The sequence below is a fragment of the Pan paniscus genome, chromosome 4 (genome assembly GCF_029289425.2).
Source record: "Pan paniscus chromosome 4, NHGRI_mPanPan1-v2.0_pri, whole genome shotgun sequence".
Taxonomy (NCBI): domain Eukaryota; kingdom Metazoa; phylum Chordata; class Mammalia; order Primates; family Hominidae; genus Pan; species Pan paniscus.
The window spans coordinates 176,260,365-176,277,049 of NC_073253.2; the positions used below are offsets into that span (position 1 = coordinate 176,260,365).

General features: G+C 50.6%; 1 protein-coding gene and 2 non-coding genes across 3 annotated transcripts; all 3 read right to left on the minus strand.

The window, feature by feature from the left end:
• Positions 1 to 209: 209 nt before the first annotated feature.
• On the minus strand, positions 210 to 16,343 carry RACK1 (receptor for activated C kinase 1). Its single transcript, XM_008956905.4, has 9 exons — positions 13,178 to 16,343; positions 6,984 to 12,079; positions 5,470 to 5,641; positions 4,788 to 4,935; positions 2,775 to 2,870; positions 2,352 to 2,462; positions 1,376 to 1,516; positions 886 to 996; positions 210 to 319 (listed from the first exon to the last, which is right to left on the minus strand). The coding sequence occupies exons 2-9, from the start codon at positions 7,324 to 7,326 to the stop codon at positions 254 to 256; spliced, it is 1,188 nt and encodes a 395-aa protein (XP_008955153.1). The 5' UTR covers positions 7,327 to 12,079; positions 13,178 to 16,343; the 3' UTR covers positions 210 to 253.
• Positions 5,110 to 5,188, minus strand: LOC112439935 (small nucleolar RNA SNORD96 family). The gene has a single exon (XR_003028155.1). It is a non-coding gene; the product is annotated as a small nucleolar RNA SNORD96 family (small nucleolar RNA).
• On the minus strand, positions 6,604 to 6,671 carry LOC112439959 (small nucleolar RNA SNORD95). Its single transcript, XR_003028177.1, has one exon. It is a non-coding gene; the product is annotated as a small nucleolar RNA SNORD95 (small nucleolar RNA).
• Positions 16,344 to 16,685: the final 342 nt, after the last annotated feature.

A 16,685-nucleotide genomic window follows, 5' to 3' on the forward strand; every position in this document is an offset into this window, starting at 1 on the left:
GAAACTGCTATGTGACTTCTCACAAACATCCCACCTGATGCTACCCCAATCCTGAGAACTTAGACGGACAGCTCCCCTTACCCCTCAAAGCCTTGTTTACTTAGTCCATACCTTGCATCCAGTTCGCTAGTGCAAACTTAATGTGTAAGCAATGTAGATAGAATGGAGCTTTTTTGCATATAAGAAAAAAAAACCTAAAAGTCAGAAAAGCCAGTTTTTTTAAAATTTATTTGTAAAGCTCTGCCATAAACTTCTAGCGTGTGCCAATGGTCACCTGCCACACTCGCACCAGATTGTCTGTGTAGCCAGCAAACAGAGTCTGCAGGGAAGAAATGACAGTGACAGGTCAGGCTGGCATAAATTCTGCAGTCTCACTAGATTCAGCACAAGTGGCTTTTTTTGAGATCCATCCACCTTGCTCCATTGTCTAGGCTAGAGTGCAGGGGTGCGATCCTGGCTCACTACAGCCTTAAGCCCCTGCAGTTCAAGAGACCCTCCCACCTCAGCCTCCAGTAGGCATGTGCCGCAACGCTGGGTAGACTATAAGAAACCGCTCTCATTTTAACAGCCAGATTGTAAGTGGTGGTTATGTATTCCTTGAGGAAGAAACAGCTGGTGATAAGGCTCCAGACATTTGAAAACTGGTCAGATTAATTAAGGTATTAATTGAAGGCTGACAGCCACTGCGTTCCACATCAGTCTTCCCTCTGATGCAGAAACACATTCACTGGCATGGCAAACGAGGGCATCCTCATCAACCTGGCTTGTCATTTCACTTTATGCCAAGGACACTGCTCTTGTGTCTGACAGACTAGATATACTAACAGAATGAGAGGGAGAAAATTAACTGGAAGCAGAATCACCTGAGAGGACAGACCCACTTACCTGGCCATCAGCAGACCAGGCCAGGGAGGTGCACTGGGGTGGTTCTGCCTTGCTGCTGGTACTGATAACTTCTTGCTTCAGTTCATCTACAATGATCTTTCCCTCTAAATCCTGGGGAACAGGGCAAAAGCAACCTTAAGACTTACCAATCAGAGAGTCCCCTCTTAAAAGCCCCTCAAGATTCTCAAGTTAAAAAGGGATGATTTTGCTCCCTGGGGTACATGTATCAATGCCTACATGCATTTTCAGTTGCCACTAGTGGAAGGATGGTTTGCTACTGACATCTAGTAGAAGCTGGAAATGCTGCTGAACATCCTGGAATGTACAGGACTGCACACCACAACAGAGTTACCCAGACCAAAATGTCAATTACGTGGAGGCTGAGAAAGCTTAGCTCCCAGGTGGGAGCCAGATGGCATATATAATAACCAAAACATTGTCAGGGCTCAGAGTGCAGCCAGGTACCCAGTCAACTGTAACCCATACTCACCCAGATCTTGATGCTGGGGCCTGTGGCAGCACATAGCCAGTAGCGGTTAGGGCTGAAGCACAGGGCGTTGATGATGTCCCCACCATCTAGCGTGTAAAGGTGTTTGCCTTCGTTGAGATCCCATAACATGGCCTGGCCATCCTGGACACAGGTAAGGTAAATCAGGACGCTGTGACCTCTTCCAGATGTTAATTCTGCCCATCTCAAGATTCTGTCAGAATCAATTCTTACCTTTCCTCCATTACCCCAGGCTTCTTTGAAAGCTAATGACTCAAGTACCAATATTTATCTCTGTATACCTTTCCTTTAACGTAAGACCTTACCAACCCCATCAAAAAACCCCTCCCAACTTACATAATTCACTCCAAGCATTTCTGAAAACCAGGATCCCAATCTCATCAACTGCTTCAAGAAGCCAACTTTAGGCTGGGTGCGGTGGCTCATGCCTGTAATCCCAGCACTTTGGGAAGCCGAGGTGGGCGGATCACCTGAGGTCAGGAGTTCAAGACCAGCCTGGCCAACATGGTAAAATCCTGTCTCTACTAACATACAAAAATTACCCAGGAGTGATGGCGGGTGCCTGTAATCCTAGCTACTCGGGAGGCTGAGATGGGAGAATTGCTTGAACCCGGGAGATGGTCGCGGTGAGCCGAGATCGCGCCACTGCACTCCAGCCTTGGCAGCCGAGTGAGACTCCGTCTCAAAAAAAAAAAAAAAACAAAAAACAAACAAACAAAAAAAACCAAAAAAAACCCCACAGGCTTATAGAAAATCATCTTTTTCTTCCAGATAGTATGCCTTAACTGTCATTTGCTGAAAGTAATCTTTGGAAACATATTCTCAGATTGCCATTATCTCATTATCCTCCTAAAACCATCTTGGCTAACGTTTGCCATTTTACGTTAGAGACGCTGGCTAAGTGCTCCTTCCATGACGCTGTCTTCCACTGAGTAGGAGACGCCTTGTCCCCAAATACCTTGCCTCCAGAAGCACAGAGGGATCCATCTGGAGAGACAGTCACCGTGTTCAGATAGCCTGTGTGGCCAATGTGGTTGGTCTTCAGCTTGCAGTTAGCCAGGTTCCATACCTGCATAGACGTGCGGTTGACAGGTGAACATCCTAGCTCTTGATGAGCTAGGGTCAGGCCCAACAAAAAAGGGCTTGGCACTTCTGGATACGGTAGCCATTTCTCATTCAGTAACATGTCCTGGCCACTTCACGTTAGATTATAACACATATCCAATGCAGTGTGCTGACTTACAAGGGACATCAGACCATGTGACAAGGGAAAGAGTCAACTGAGGGAATCTGTAAAGCTTTCCACAGGACTTGGAGTGTATGACCACCTGGGAGCACACCCTGACTGGTAAAGCCGCCCCTGCCTTGGCTTGACACTCACCTTGACCAGCTTGTCCCAGCCACAGGAGACGATGATAGGGTTGCTGCTGTTGGGCGAGAAGCGGACACAAGACACCCACTCTGAGTGGCTCTCATCCTACAGAAGATGAAAAGGAAATAAGGGCAAACAGTCCTATCCCATGAAATGCTAGATCTCCCAGCCCTACCCCTCAGTAGGATGATGGCTGGCAGCACCTTTCAAAAACCAAGAACCCAAACCTTTAAGCTCAATAGAATCCCTTTAGATTCCAGACAAGAAAATTTTTTAAAAATTTAGAGATGGTGGCTGGACGCAGAAGCTCACGCCTCTAATCCCAGGGAGGGCGAGGTAAGTGGATCACCTGAGGTCAGGAGTTTGAGACCAGCCTGGCCAAAATGGTGAAACCCTGTCTCTACCAAAAATACAAAAATTAACCAGGTGTGGCGGCGGGTGCCTGTAATCCCAGCTACTGGGGAGGCTCAGGCAGGAGCATTGCTTAAACCCAGGAAGCGAAGGGTGCAATGAGCCAAGATTGTGCCATTGCACTCCAGCCTGGGCAACGAACAAGTGAAACTTCATCTCCAAAAAAAATATAATAATAATAATAGGGCCTGGTGTGGTGGCTCACGCCTGTAATCCCAGCACTTTAGGAAGCCAAGGTGGATGGATCATGAGGTCAGATCAAGACCATCCTGGCTAACACGGTGAAAACCTGTCTCTACTAAAAATACAAAAAATTAGCCAGACCTGATGGCAGGCGCCTGTAGTCCCAGCGACTCGGGAGGCTGAGGCAGGAGAATGGCGTGAACCCGGGAGGCAGAGCTTGCAGTGAGCCGAGATCGCACTACTGCACTCCAGCCTGGGCGACAGAATGAGACTGTCTCAAAACAAAACAAAACATAATAGTAGTGATAAGGCCGGGCACGGTGACTCACGCCTGTAATCACAGTACTTTGGGAGGCTGAGGTGGGCAGATCACCTGAGGTCAGGAGTTTGAGACCAGCCTGGCCAACATGGTGAAACCCCATCTCTACTAAAAATACAAAAATTAGCTGGGCATGATGGCACACGCCTGTAATCTTCTCAGACACCCAACCATCGGCTTCTGAGCTGCGGCAACTCCCTTTCACCTTTTCACCACCCCCCGCCCATCCCCAAATCCCCGATCCAGCCCCCAATCAGCGATCCCAAATCTGCGATCTAGCCCAGAATCCATCTCAAAAAAGAAAAAAAATAAATAAAATTTTTTTAAAATAGATGGGGTCTCACTATGTTGGCCAGGCTGCTCTCCTGTCAAGCAGTCCTCCCACCTTGGCCTACCAGAGAGCTAGGATTACAGGCGTGAGCCCAGCCCAGACAAGACTTTAAAAAGGCAAAGAAAGCGGGGGACGGTGGCTCACGCTTGTAATCCCAGCACTTTGGGAGGCTGAGGCGGGCAGATCACCTGAGGTTGGGAGTTCAAGACCAGCCTGACCAACATGGAGAAACCCTGTCTCTACTAAAAATACAAAACCGGGCATGGTGGTGCATGCCTCTAATCCCAGCTACTTGGGAGGCTGAGGCAGGAGAACTGCTTGAACCCAGGAGGCAGAGGTTGTGGTCAGCCGAGATCACGCCATTGTACTTCAGCCTGGGGAACAAGCGAAACTGTCTCCGAGAAAAAAAAAAAAAAAAAAAGGCAAAGATAGGCAGGTGGGGGCTCACGCCTGTAATCCCAGCACTTTGGGAGGGCGAGGCAGGCAAATCGCCTGAGCCCAGGAGTTTGAGACCACCCTGGGCAACATGGTGAAATCCTGTCTCTACTAAAACACAAAAAATTAGCTAGGCGTGGTGGCTGCGCACCTGTAGTACCAGCTACTCGGGAGACTGAGGCACCAGAATCCCTTGAGCCCGGGAGGCAGAGGTTGCAGTGAGCCGAGACTGCGCCACTGCACTCCAGCTTGGGCAACAGAGTGAGACTGTCGCCAAAAAAAAAAAAAAAAAAAGGCAAAGGTTAAGAGGGTGGAAGAGATCCTTGGAGATGGCTCACTTTACCTGGACAGTGTATTTGCACACACCCAGGGTATTCCATAGCTTGATGGTTTTATCTCGAGATCCAGAGACAATCTGCCGGTTGTCAGAGGAGAAGGCCACACTCAGCACATCCTTGGTATGGCCCACAAATCGCCTCGTGGTGGTGCCCCTGAGAGGGAGGAGTTTGTCATTCTCAGACTTAGCAAACACTCTCATTCAACGGTCAGACCCATTTCCTGGGCTTTGTCTCTGTCTCATTGCATCACTCATACAACCCTGGATTTGGCTCTGATCACAGAGTCAAGTGACTGAGTATATGAAAGAGAAGAGCCAAGTGACAGAGAATCCCTTCAGAATTGCAGGACATGTCCTCACTCCCACTTGGGGATTGGTTGACAATGCCATCTGTCATCACCAGGACCCTCTAATTCCACCTGCCAATTACCTGAGCTTTCAAGGTAAAACATGTTCAAACTGCTGCCCACTCAGAACTGTTGCACCTGGCAAAAATGTTCAGCCACACTCCTCAGCAATGCTGAGTAACTTATTTAAAGTGAGGGAGGCCAAACATCTTCTGTAGGTGTGCTCTGCTTTCCAGTTCCCAAATGGACTGGATCTCCCCTGGGAAACCAGCCAATTGCATCCACCTCATTTCTGCCCAGATTTTTCCCAAGGCCCCAGAGCTAAGTGAGCAGCTACTTGCGTTGTGAGATCCCAGAGGCGCAGGGTTCCATCCCAGGAGCCTGAGAGGGCAAACTGGCCATCTGAGGAGATAACCACATCACTAACAAAGTGGGAGTGACCCCGCAGAGCACGCTGTGGAATTCCATAGTTGGTCTCATCCCTGGTCAGCTTCCACATGATGATGGTCTTATCTAAAGGAGGTAAAACAGAAGAAAAATCAGTGAGGAACCCGCAGCCCGTTTGTTAACACACTGGATAATTCACTAAGTGTCAAGGTCATGAGTGGGTTAACAACAACTAAGGACGCTTAAGGAGGGATGGAAAGAACAGACAAGAGCAGTTACAGACCAGGACTGAGTGGCTCTATTCCAGACTAAAAACGCACGTAGAGGTAAACTGTACCCTGATAACTTTTTTTTTTTTCTTGAGACGGAGTCTCGCTCTGTCGCCCAGGCTGGAGTGCAGTGGCATGATCTCGGCTCACTCCAAACTCCACCTCCCGTGTTCAAGCAATTCTCCCGCCTCAGCCTCCCAAGTAGCTGGGATTACAGGCACCTGCCAGCACGTCTGGCTAATTTTTTAACTAGAAATGCGGTTTCACCATTGGCCAGGCTAGTCTCTAACTCCTGATCTCAAGTGATCCACTCGCCTCTGCCTTCCAAAGTGCTGGGATTATAGGCGTGAGCCACCGCGCCCGGCCTGTATCCTGAGAACTTAATTTAGGTGCCAGAAATACAGACACCCTTTCCTGAAACTCAGACGAACTCAACAGCCACTTTGTGTCTTCTCTGCAACCAAATGCACAGCAGTTTGTGGCTGTAGAGTAGCTGGGGCCTCCTATGCCTACCTCTGAGGGCCGACAGAAATGTAGTAATGAATGCTGGAAAAGCCACTTCAGGCGCTACAGGATTGGATGCTTTTACTGAAACCTGTCCCACTCAACAAATTTTACGATTAACAGCCAGACATGATTCAAAAGTCAGACAATTCTTAACAGTGTAGCAGCAAAGCGGAAGCACAAGAAGCGTCTAAACGCAGTCAGGAACACAGGGATAGGGACGGGGAGAACCAGGGGCAGGAAAAGTAGGCCGAGACTTGAGCCACGAGGTCCTCCGGAGTCCACCTGCCTCCCCACGAGCCTTGGGCCGGGCGGCAGCTCAGAAACAGCCTCTGGATTTCAGCACCGACACTCAGATGGCATGTTGGGGTCATCACCGCCCCGCCCGGCCCGTAGGCCCCCGGCCACACTACGAAGGAGAAGGCAAAAGATATTTTTAAAGTTTCCAACTCTCCAACCCTCCTAGCAGCTGCGAGCTGATGTACACGTAGGTTCTCATCTGCAATGTGGTTCGCCCGGGTTGAGGCCTAGGCTCGGGTCCGCACGCCCCAATTCACAATGGGGCAGAGAAGTCTGTCAGTCCCCGCCAGCTCGCGCGCCACCGGCCTGCCACACCACACGCGGAATCCCCTACACGACACGCGGAATCCCCCAGCCCTGCAATCTCGGGTCCTGAAATCTACCTTAGTCCGTACCTCGAGAGGCGGAGAGGATCATGTCCGGGAACTGCGGTGTAGTAGCGATCTGGGTTACCCAGCCGTTGTGGCCCTTGAGGGTGCCACGAAGGGTCATCTGCTCAGTCATGGCGGCGGCGAGCGCGTGTGTCGCTGCAGCGACGAGGATGGCACTGGATGGCTTAGAGAAACCAGCACCACAACCGCTCCTGCCGCCGCCTTGCAGTGAAAGAGAGAGAGAAAAGCCCCCCGCCGGAACCGGAAATACCCGCTCGACCATGCAAAATGGCGAGCCCCATGATACCTTTCTGCTCAAGATGGCGGCGCCATGTAATGCAAAAGGCAGAGGGAAATTGCACGGCATCACAGTCCCGTCTTCCGTACAACAAAATCTGACTGCACTTTACAAATACACTCTGAAACAAGCACATTCAAGTGTTTAAAAAGGCTTCTCAGGGATGATGTAGAGCGAGAAGCGAAAGAGGTGAAGTGTACGGCACATTCCCGTGAGGACCGCCTGGCTGCTTCCCCGCCCCTATGTGGCATAGCTCGAGCTCCGCCTGTTCCACTTGGTGCGGGGAGGGTTGACGGGGCAACCCCAGGGGAGCTTAATTTTCATTTCACTATCGTGGGTAACGATGGGCAATTTAAAAAGTAGAGTATTAAAATGTTAAAAATAAACTTTAAAACTGTGCTTCCGGAGGGTGTTCTCCCCTCACGAGGTTTTTGTTCTGATGCACACCAACTCCGGAAGGACTTAGTCCAGGCTGGACTAAGGCAGGAGAGGGTTACTCTGGATGAGCTAAAAATGGTCCCCTTTTCCCGTGCGCGGTGGCTCATGCCTGTAATCCTACCACTTTGAGAGGCCGAGGCGGGTGGATCACTTGAGGTCAGGAGTTCAAGACTAGCCTGGCCAACATGATGCAACCTCTTTCCAAATAAATAAATAAATAAAATTAAAATTAGCCAGGCGTGGTGGGGGGGTGCCTGTAATCCCAGCTACTCGGGAGGCTGAGGCAGGAGAATCCCTTGAACCTGAGAGGCGGAGGTTGCAGTGAACCGAGATCGCGCCACTGCACTCCAGCCTGGGCAGCAGAGCGAGACTCCGACTCAAATAAATAAATACATACATACAATAAAATAATAAAGTAAAAATTGCCCTGTGTGTTGCTAGACTGCCAATCCGTTCCTGCCTAGGCCAGAACACGGGAAGCTCTCGCAGAAACGAAAATGCCCAAAGGAGGACCTTAAGGTTCTGACTTCTGGGGACATCTAGTGGAAAGCTCTCTCTGGGCCCAGCCAGCGTACACAAAAGCCCAGGGGTCTGGGGGTCCAACTGTGCCCTGAAGGACATGCCCAGACAGGGAAGCGGTGGAACACGGATACCTAACTGTCCTTCTGCCTTCCGCTCGACCGCAGGAATTTAAATAAGTAATGGCTCCCATTCTCACCCATCTCTGACTATGAGAGACAGTGTTGGCACCATGTCTATTCAAGTAGTTTTAAACAGGGGCACAGATCAGGATGATAGCAGCCACCAACATCTATGCAAAATAAAGGGGGCATTATACCTAAGTATATACTTTTCTATTTGTGACATCTATCAACTTTCGTTTCTCATCTGTGAAATGAGATTGGAAATAATATTAGTATCTACATTACATGGTGGTGTGGAAAGTAAAGAAGCAAATGTAAAGCGCCCTGAACAAGGCAGAGTAAATGTTGTGAAACTTAGCACCTCTTGGGTGCCAGGCCTTATTTTAGGTCTTGGGGACACAGCTGTGAACAAGACAGAGGGGGGACCCTGGTTTGTTTTATTTGCAGTTTACTTCCTACGGTATGCGAAGAGGGGAGAACACTGGAACAGAGACACGGAGAGAGCCCTGCGGGTATATGGGAGAATAATGTTCCTGTGGAGGGAAGTCAAATGGGGGAAAAATATTTCAATCGGAGGGAAGAGTTAGTGCCAACGTATTGAGCTGGAGTGTGGAGGGGCTGAGGACAGAGCAGGGAAATGGAGGGTGCAGTTAACCTAGGGCCTTGAAGGCCTGGAGAAGAACCTTGGCAATGTCTGCTAGAAAGCCTGCGTAAAGGCAGAAGACAGGCGAGGGACGGTGGCAGAGCTGCCGGAGGCTGTAGACGCCCAGGTGTGCAGAGAAGGCCAGGATCCCTCCCTGAAACAGCTTGCTCGCCTGGTCCTCTGTAGGTTCCCCTGCCTTCCGCCGCAGTCTCCCTTGGGCTTTCCGGGACGTTGTCCTGGCTGTGGTCCTCCGCAGCCTGTGGACCATCCTAAGGCTCCAGGTTTGTATACATCACCTGCCTCCTTGGCACCCCCAGCTGACTGTTCTTACGGGACTCAATCCCTACCCAGGTGATTGTGGTGGTCGTGGAAGACCCCTGCCTTCACCCTCCCGCTAACCAGCTTGCTGCCCCCCACTCGGGTCATGCCAGCGCCTCCCTGAGCCCTCGGGCACAAATAGGTGAACGACCACACCCGCCTCCCGCTGTGGACTGAGATTCGCGGTGCGAGGGGTTCCCGGGTTGGGGACCTAAAACGCCGAGGAGTTCCAATTTGTCCTCGAGAACACGCGGTTTCTCCATTCGCGGCCGCCAACAGCACTAGATCACAGTTACATTTTTTTTCCTTTCGCGAAACCTCACTCGGTTCTCTTTTTCTTAAACGTTCCACAGGGAGTCCAGGTCCCCACCCACGCCCAAGGAAAAGGCCTTGCCGCGCCGCGGGTCCCTGTCCCGGAAGCGGGAGGTTGCCACGTCCGGCCCCACCCTGCCCCGCCCCCTTTCCCGCTCCGCTCCGCTCCGGGGCCGCCCTCTTTCCCTGCCTCGCGACACCCAGACCGAGACCTCGGGAATGCTCCGACCCCCTGCCGCCGTCTCCCGGCCCTGTTCTCTTTCACTAAAAATAGGCGATTCTGGCAGCGCCCCTCCTATGGGGCCTTGGGGGCAATTGGGGTTTTGTCTTAGAGCCCGTGTGGACCCGGATGGCGATGGCAGCCCGAGGAGAGGGAGGGCTGACTGTATGGTTGGCTTTCCAACGACCAGACCCTGCAGGATTCGGCTTTTCCCTTTGGAGTTTTCCTCCATCCCCCTCCGTCCCTCCCAGGGGATGCCCGCAGGCCACAGTGGTCACTGAAGGTCAACCCTGAGCCGAAGAAGTGGCCTCGACCCTGGGGACCCCTTCAGGTGCAGCTTGAGGGGGAACGGCCGCCTTTCCCGTTGGGCACCCAGCTGTGGCTGTGCCCCGTCCTCGCCCAGCTCCCGGCATAGGCATGCGCTCTGGGCCGGGGCCGGGGCAGGGGCCCCCCGCCTCCCCGGGAGGAATCGCTGGGTTGACTCTGGGTCAGCAAAGGGAGCCCGGCCCTTTCTAGCGGGGGGACGTCCTGCAGCCGCCGGAGGAGGCTGAGTCACGCTTTTCCCACCAGAAGTCTACCTGTGCCTGCGCCCGCCGGGCCTGCCGGCCTCTTCCTTCTCATCCAGGGGGCCTCTTCTCCAGCCTCACGGAGGTGGGAAGCTTGCTGGAGGCCCCTACCTGCCTTTTGGGGAAGACCCCGAGGCTGGCCCACGCCCTGCTGGCAGGACCCTTCCTGACTGGGTCCACCGTTCTTCTGGGTCTCACCACTTCTCCCAGCCCCTGGGCTGCTTCCTCTCTCCCGTGTCTGGGACCCCAGAGGCACCACTTCCATTCCATACAAGGTAAGAGTCCCAAGGAGAGGCCGGGCACGGTGGCTCACGCCTGTAATCCCAGCACTTTGGGAGGCCGAGGCGGGCGGATCACGAGGTCAGGAGATCGAGACCATCCTGGCTAACACGGTGAAACCCCGTCTCTACTAAAAATACAAAAAATTAGGGCGTGGTGGCGGGCGCCTGTAGTCCCAGCTACTCGGGAGGCTGAGGCAGGAGAATGGCGTGAACCCGGGAGGCGGAGCTTGCAGTGAGCCGAGATGGCGCCACCGCACTCCAGCCTCGGCGACAGAGAGAGACTCCGTCTCAAAAAAAAAAAAAAGTCCCAAGGAGAAATTGGAGAGGCTCTCCTATGAAAATCCATCTCACCATTCCTTTTCTGAGGAGTCCACAGGACCTGTACAGTTGGAACCAGCCCCTCAGGCTTCCCTGCCAGAGCCCTTTTCTCCAGGAGCAGAGGCATCCATCCCCTCCTGCCAGCATTCCAGACCCTGGAGGGCTTGCGCGGTGGCAGGTTTTCCCTTGAATGCTGAGGTGAGGCTGAGGGAAAGGTGCGTGGCCAGGACCAGAGGGCCTGCTGACTGCCAGCTAAAACCCTGGGCAGGAGGCTTTCCCACGTACTTTACGTACTTTTAAGATGATGACCAAAATCCTTACTGTCTCCCTGCAAAATCCGTGTGGCTTCCTCTGGCGTGTCCCATACTCTTGTGTTTGTGGCCAGACTGGGCCTCCCCTCTTCCTCCAAACTCATTAGTTCTCTCCCACACAGAACACACATTGTTCTGCCTGGAAGGCCCATCACATCCCTCCCCAACCCTCTCGGTTCAATCTAAGCTTTCTTGGGGTCTCAGCTTAGGTTGCCTGTTCAGGGAAGCCTCTGGGACCCTCAGGTCTAGGTCACATTTGTTTCATGCTTTCACAGCGGTGGTGTAGTGTATACTGGTTCTTCTTATCCCTCAGGTGTCTCCTCACAAGGACTGCTCTGTTTCTGCTAAGTGTTGCATTCTCACCACCCAGTGGAGGGTTTGGCCTGTGGAAGATTCTAATTTTGGTGGCCAGCCTCATGGGTTGAAAAGTAAAGGTCAAGTAGTTAAAGGAAGGGCGTTCCAGGCAGAGGGATCAGCATAGGTGCAGAGGTAAGGTAGGGATAGCTTTGAGGGCTCCTTAGGAGGGAGTGAAACCCCTGAGGGTCAAGGAGCCCTAGTTTGGAAGGCCTTGCTGCTAAGGGATCTGGATTTTGTCCTGAAGCCTAGAGTAGTTTCTTTGAGTCTGATCTCGGCCAGGCGCAGTGGCTCACGCCTGTAATCCCAGTACTTCGGAAGGCCAAGGCAGGCGGATCACGAGGTCAGGAGTTCCAGACCATCCTGGCTAACACGGTGAAACCCGTCTCTACTAAAAATACAAAAAATTAGCTGGGCCTGGTGGCACGTGCCTGTAGTCCCAGCTACTCGGGAGGCTGAGGCAGGAAAATTGCTTGAACCGGGGAGGTGGAGGTTGTAGTTAGCAGAGATCATGCCACTGCACTGCAGCCTGGGTGATAAGAGTGAGACTCCATCTGAACAACAACAACAACAAAAAAAGTCTGATCTCAGCACTGTCCTGCCTAGACTGCTTCTTTTTTTAGGACAAGTTTTTATTGCTACCTGCTAAAAATGCATTTATTGTCACGGTGCAGGCTAGGTTGGAGGAGTAAAACTAGAGACAAGAAGAGTTAAGAAGCCACTGCAGTAATCAAGACAAATGAGTCAAGCCAAAGGCTGAGATGCTGTACAGGAAGGTCTCTAGGGGGACCCTAAATTTAGCTGGGGGTGGTGGTGCAAGATTCCTACGAAGTGGCACTAAAGGAGGGACTGAGTACTTACTAAAGACCTTATGACTAAGAGGGCTCTCTCATCCCTACACTACTTCCTTCACTCCAGTGTCTAGAATTGGCCTCTGTATATAGGAGCTCTTTGGTTGAGCATGGCTCACACCTGTAATCCCAGCAGTTTGGGAGGCTGAGGTGAGGATCACTTGAACTCAGGTGTTCAAGACCAACACAGTGAGACCCCATCGCTATAAAATTTTTAAAAATTTTAGCCAGGCATGGTGGTGCACGCTTGTAGTCCCAGCTACTTAGGAGGCTGATGCAGGAGGATCGCTTGAGCCCAGAAGTTGGAGGCCGCAGTGAGCTATGATCACATCACTACACTCCAGCCTGGGTGACAGGGTAAGATCCTGTCTCAAAAAGAAAAAAAAAAAATTAAGCACAAAAAGTTTGGAGACCAGGAAACAGGAGTACAAGTATAGGTGCTGTCCCACTCTTAGTGAGGTCGGCTGTGAAATTAAATCAGTTCCTGGAACAAATCTTACAAAGAGATCAGAGATCACTTGCGGTTTTTTTTTTTTTTTTTTTGAGACAGCGTCTCACTCTTGTCACCCAGGCTGGAGTGCAGTGGTGCCATCTTGGCTCACAGCACCCTTCGCCTCCTGGGTTCAGACAATTCTCCCACCTCAGTCTCCCGAGTAGCTGGGACTACATGCCTGGCTAATTTTTGTCTTTTTTGGTAGAGACAGGGTTTCACCATGTTGGCCAGCCTGGTCATTAACTTTTTAAAAAAATGTTTATTTTCCTGATAAAGATTCAGCATAAATTTTAGGCAGAAGTCTGACGTCTAGCAGTCCCCCAGAAAGCATTCTGTTGTCTGTTGGGGCTTCCTTGGGAGATGGACTGTGGGCTAGGCCTGGGTGCTTTGGCTGATACAGAGTCAGAGGCTGTGGAAAGGGGATGGTCCAGACAGGACTATAATAAATGCAGGGATGGCCGGGCGCGGTGGTTCATGCCTGTAATTCCAGCACTTTGGGAGGCCAAGGCAGGTGGGTCACTTGAGGTCAGGAGTTCAAGACCAGCCTGACCAGCATGGCAAAACCGTCTCTCCTAAAAATACAAAAATTAGCTGGGCGTGGTGGTGCATGCTTGTAATCCCAGCTACTTGGGAGGCTGAGGCAGGAGAATCACTTGAACCCAGGAGGCAGAGGTTGCAGTGAGCCGAGATTGCGTCACCGCACTCCAGCCTGGGCAACAGAGGGAGACTGCATCTCAAAAAAAGAAAAAAAAAAAAGAAATGCAGGGAGAAGTCAAGCTTCTAGCCTCCTTGTCAAAGGATTTAAAGTAGCATTAGATGGTAGAGAGAAACAAAAAATGACCCAAGTTTCATTTTCTCAGCTTTCTACTGGAGAGAGGACTTCATATGAACCAGAGTGCGAAAAAGGTCAGAATGGAACCCTGGGGCTGGCTAGCTCAAATTTGTATGAGGGATGAAGGGCAGTCCTCTCTGCTCACACTAAGGCGAAATGGCCAGGGCCTGCTGAGAAATCACATCCTTTGCTGTAGGAGAAGGGATTCCATGTGCCTAAGAGATGTCAGAGAAAAAGGGGATGTGAGCTCCATGGATCCTCTCCAGGCCACCTGGATCCCTCCTTATCTTTGTAGGACTCTGCTTACTGCCAGCTGGAATTGTCAACCAAAGGGCTCTAAGTTGGGATCTTGGTCCCTTAAGATGAGGGGAGATGGCTGGGCGTGGTGGCTCCTGCCTATAATCCCAGCACTTTGGGAGGCCGAGGTGGACAGATCACCTGAGGTCAGGAGTTCGAGACCAGCCTGGCCAACAATTAAAATTACATTTTAATTTTTTTTAAATATAAAAAAATTAGCTGGGTGTGGTAGCACATGCTTGTAATCCCAGTTACCCTGGAGGCTGAGGCAGGAGAACTGCTTGAACCTGGGAGGTGGAGGTTGCAGTGAGCCGAGGTCGTGTCACTGCACTCCAGAGCCTGGGCGACAAGGGCAAAACTCAAAAAAAAAAAGAAAAAAGATGAGACGAGAAAGTTAGGAAGGCCTAAGCACAAACCTCAGCAGGGGGAATCGCTATACAGGATAAGCCTCCTTGTTCTTAAAGGCTATTTTTATTTCAGTTGGCTGTTTGGAGCTGTGTAAAAAAAATGGAAAACAACAATAACAACAACAAACAAACAAAAAACCCTCCAAAGGGCTATTTTAATTCAAACCCCCGAGGTGTCTATCTTTCCCCTTCCTTTGGGGGAGGGAGGGGGTGAGACAAGTAATAACTTAGGGGAACGTTTCCTTCCATCTGTGCAGGTCTCCTGAGAGCAGGAACCTTGCTGCATCTCCTACACTTCTCAAGAGCAGAAATGAGCTCACTGCCCCACACCCAGGATTCTCATACCACACTTGAGGACTCTCTGGTTTGGACAGACTACGATGAAATTGATCACAACCTTTAGTTCTCATGGTCTGGGAGGCCATCTCCTCTCCTCAGACCCTGTTACTCCTAGATCTGTCCTCTCATTAACTCTGTCAGCACAGGCTGCTCTCTCTTCCAGGACTCCAGGAGCTCCTCATCACCCTCATCTGCTGTAACACGGAAAGAACCCACTTACCTGCTCCAATACTAGGTTTTGCCCCCCGTCCCATTTTCAAAAAGTCAGGCACAAAGTAAAACCCTATATTTATTATCCCTTCTGTTTTGAGGCTCCAGCTCTAGCCCCAGACCTTTTTTGATAGGAGAAGGTAATACAGTTTATTTTCTAACTTGTTTCCCCTAGTTTTCTCCTGTCTCGTCACCCGTGTGATCCACGTGTATCAGAAGTGATAGGTGGCTCAAGATCATTTTGGTCAGATTTTAAAAATAAAATATTTTCTCCTTTTATGTCTAAAAATATTACCTTACAGCCTACTGCTCCCAGCTGGAAAAAGAAAATTGTTTCATTTCTGTTTTTATCCTCCCCCTTGCACTTGCTACTCCCAAGGGCCCCAGGAAGAACTAGACTTTGGTTGTACAGAACTGTGCTGTTAAATAGGATTTGATAGCCACTAGCTACATGTGGCTAATTAAAATTAAATTAAATACTATCTTAAAAATTGAGTTCATGAGGTGCACTAGCCACATTTCAAGAGCTCAAGTCATATGTAGCTAGTAGTATCTACTGTATTAGACAGCAGATACAGAATACTTCCATTGTTACATGAAGTTCTATTAGCTTGAATGTGGAGGACTAGCGTCTTTAGCTTCCTTTCTTATAACCACATTTTACCAGCCAGCAAATATTTGCAATAACTTCACTGTTACAGGATAATTTTCAGAGGAGTTAGGAATTGGGGGTAGGAAGCAGCATAGAATCTACAAGTCTTATAGGAGTTTCAGGAGGCATGGCATAGAGGCCAGGGGTTGATGGTCAATGGCAGGAGCCTTAGGTTTTAAGAAAGTACTTTAGGGACTGATGTTATATTACCAGGGCCGCCTCCACTGTGGACTCAGTGGTTCTGCATAATACCTGAAAACAAAAAATGACATCCCTACTGCTCTGCTGGAACTGAGGAGTAGCTGAAGTGATTGTTATTACTCAAAATCTCCAGAGCTTGATTTTGTGAACTGTTTCATCTGTCACGGTTCTTGTTCTCCCAAACCCAAGTGACATAAGCAGCGGTAATGTTTATGTCCCACTCCAAGAGCAGGGAGTAGTGGGTGTCATATCCATTAATCCACTGATACTCAGGGTACTTTTTTTTTTTTTTTTGAGACGGAGTTTCATTCTTGTTGCCCAGGCTGGAGTGCAATGGTGCGATCTCGGCTCACTGCAACCTCCTCCTCCCAGGTTCAAGTGATTCTCCTGCCTCAGCCTCCTGAGTAGCTGGGATGACAGGCATGCGCCACCATGCCTGGCTAATTTTGTATTTTTAGCAGAGACAGGGTTTCTCCATGTTGGTCAGGCTGGTCTGGAACTCCCGACCTCAGGTGATCTGCCTACCTCGGCCTCCCAAAGTGCCGGGATTACAGGTGTGAGCCACCATGCCTGGCCCTCAGGGTACTTTTAATAAAGTGCTAGCTAGGCAAGCCTATTCTTCCTCTCAAGAGTAGGTGTTCCACTTTTGAACACCTATGCCAGGCACCGGCTATAGTGCCTACAAGAGGATGATATGTGGACATGACCACTTTCCCTGACTCTACATCAGTGGTTCTCAAC

What these genes read in the sequence shown, in the direction of transcription:
- RACK1 (XM_008956905.4), bottom strand. Translation starts at nt 7,326, where the DNA reads ATGCCGTGCAATTTCCCTCTGCCTTTTGCATTACATGGCGCCGCCATC. An exon ending in GCTGGGACAAGCTGGTCAAG is followed by an intron (nt 2,463 to 2,774) that starts GTGAGTGTCAAG and finishes ACGTCTATGCAG; the next exon opens with GTATGGAACCTGGCTAACTG. An exon ending in GCCCCAGCATCAAGATCTGG is followed by an intron (nt 997 to 1,375) that starts GTGAGTATGGGT and finishes CCTGTTCCCCAG; the next exon opens with GATTTAGAGGGAAAGATCAT.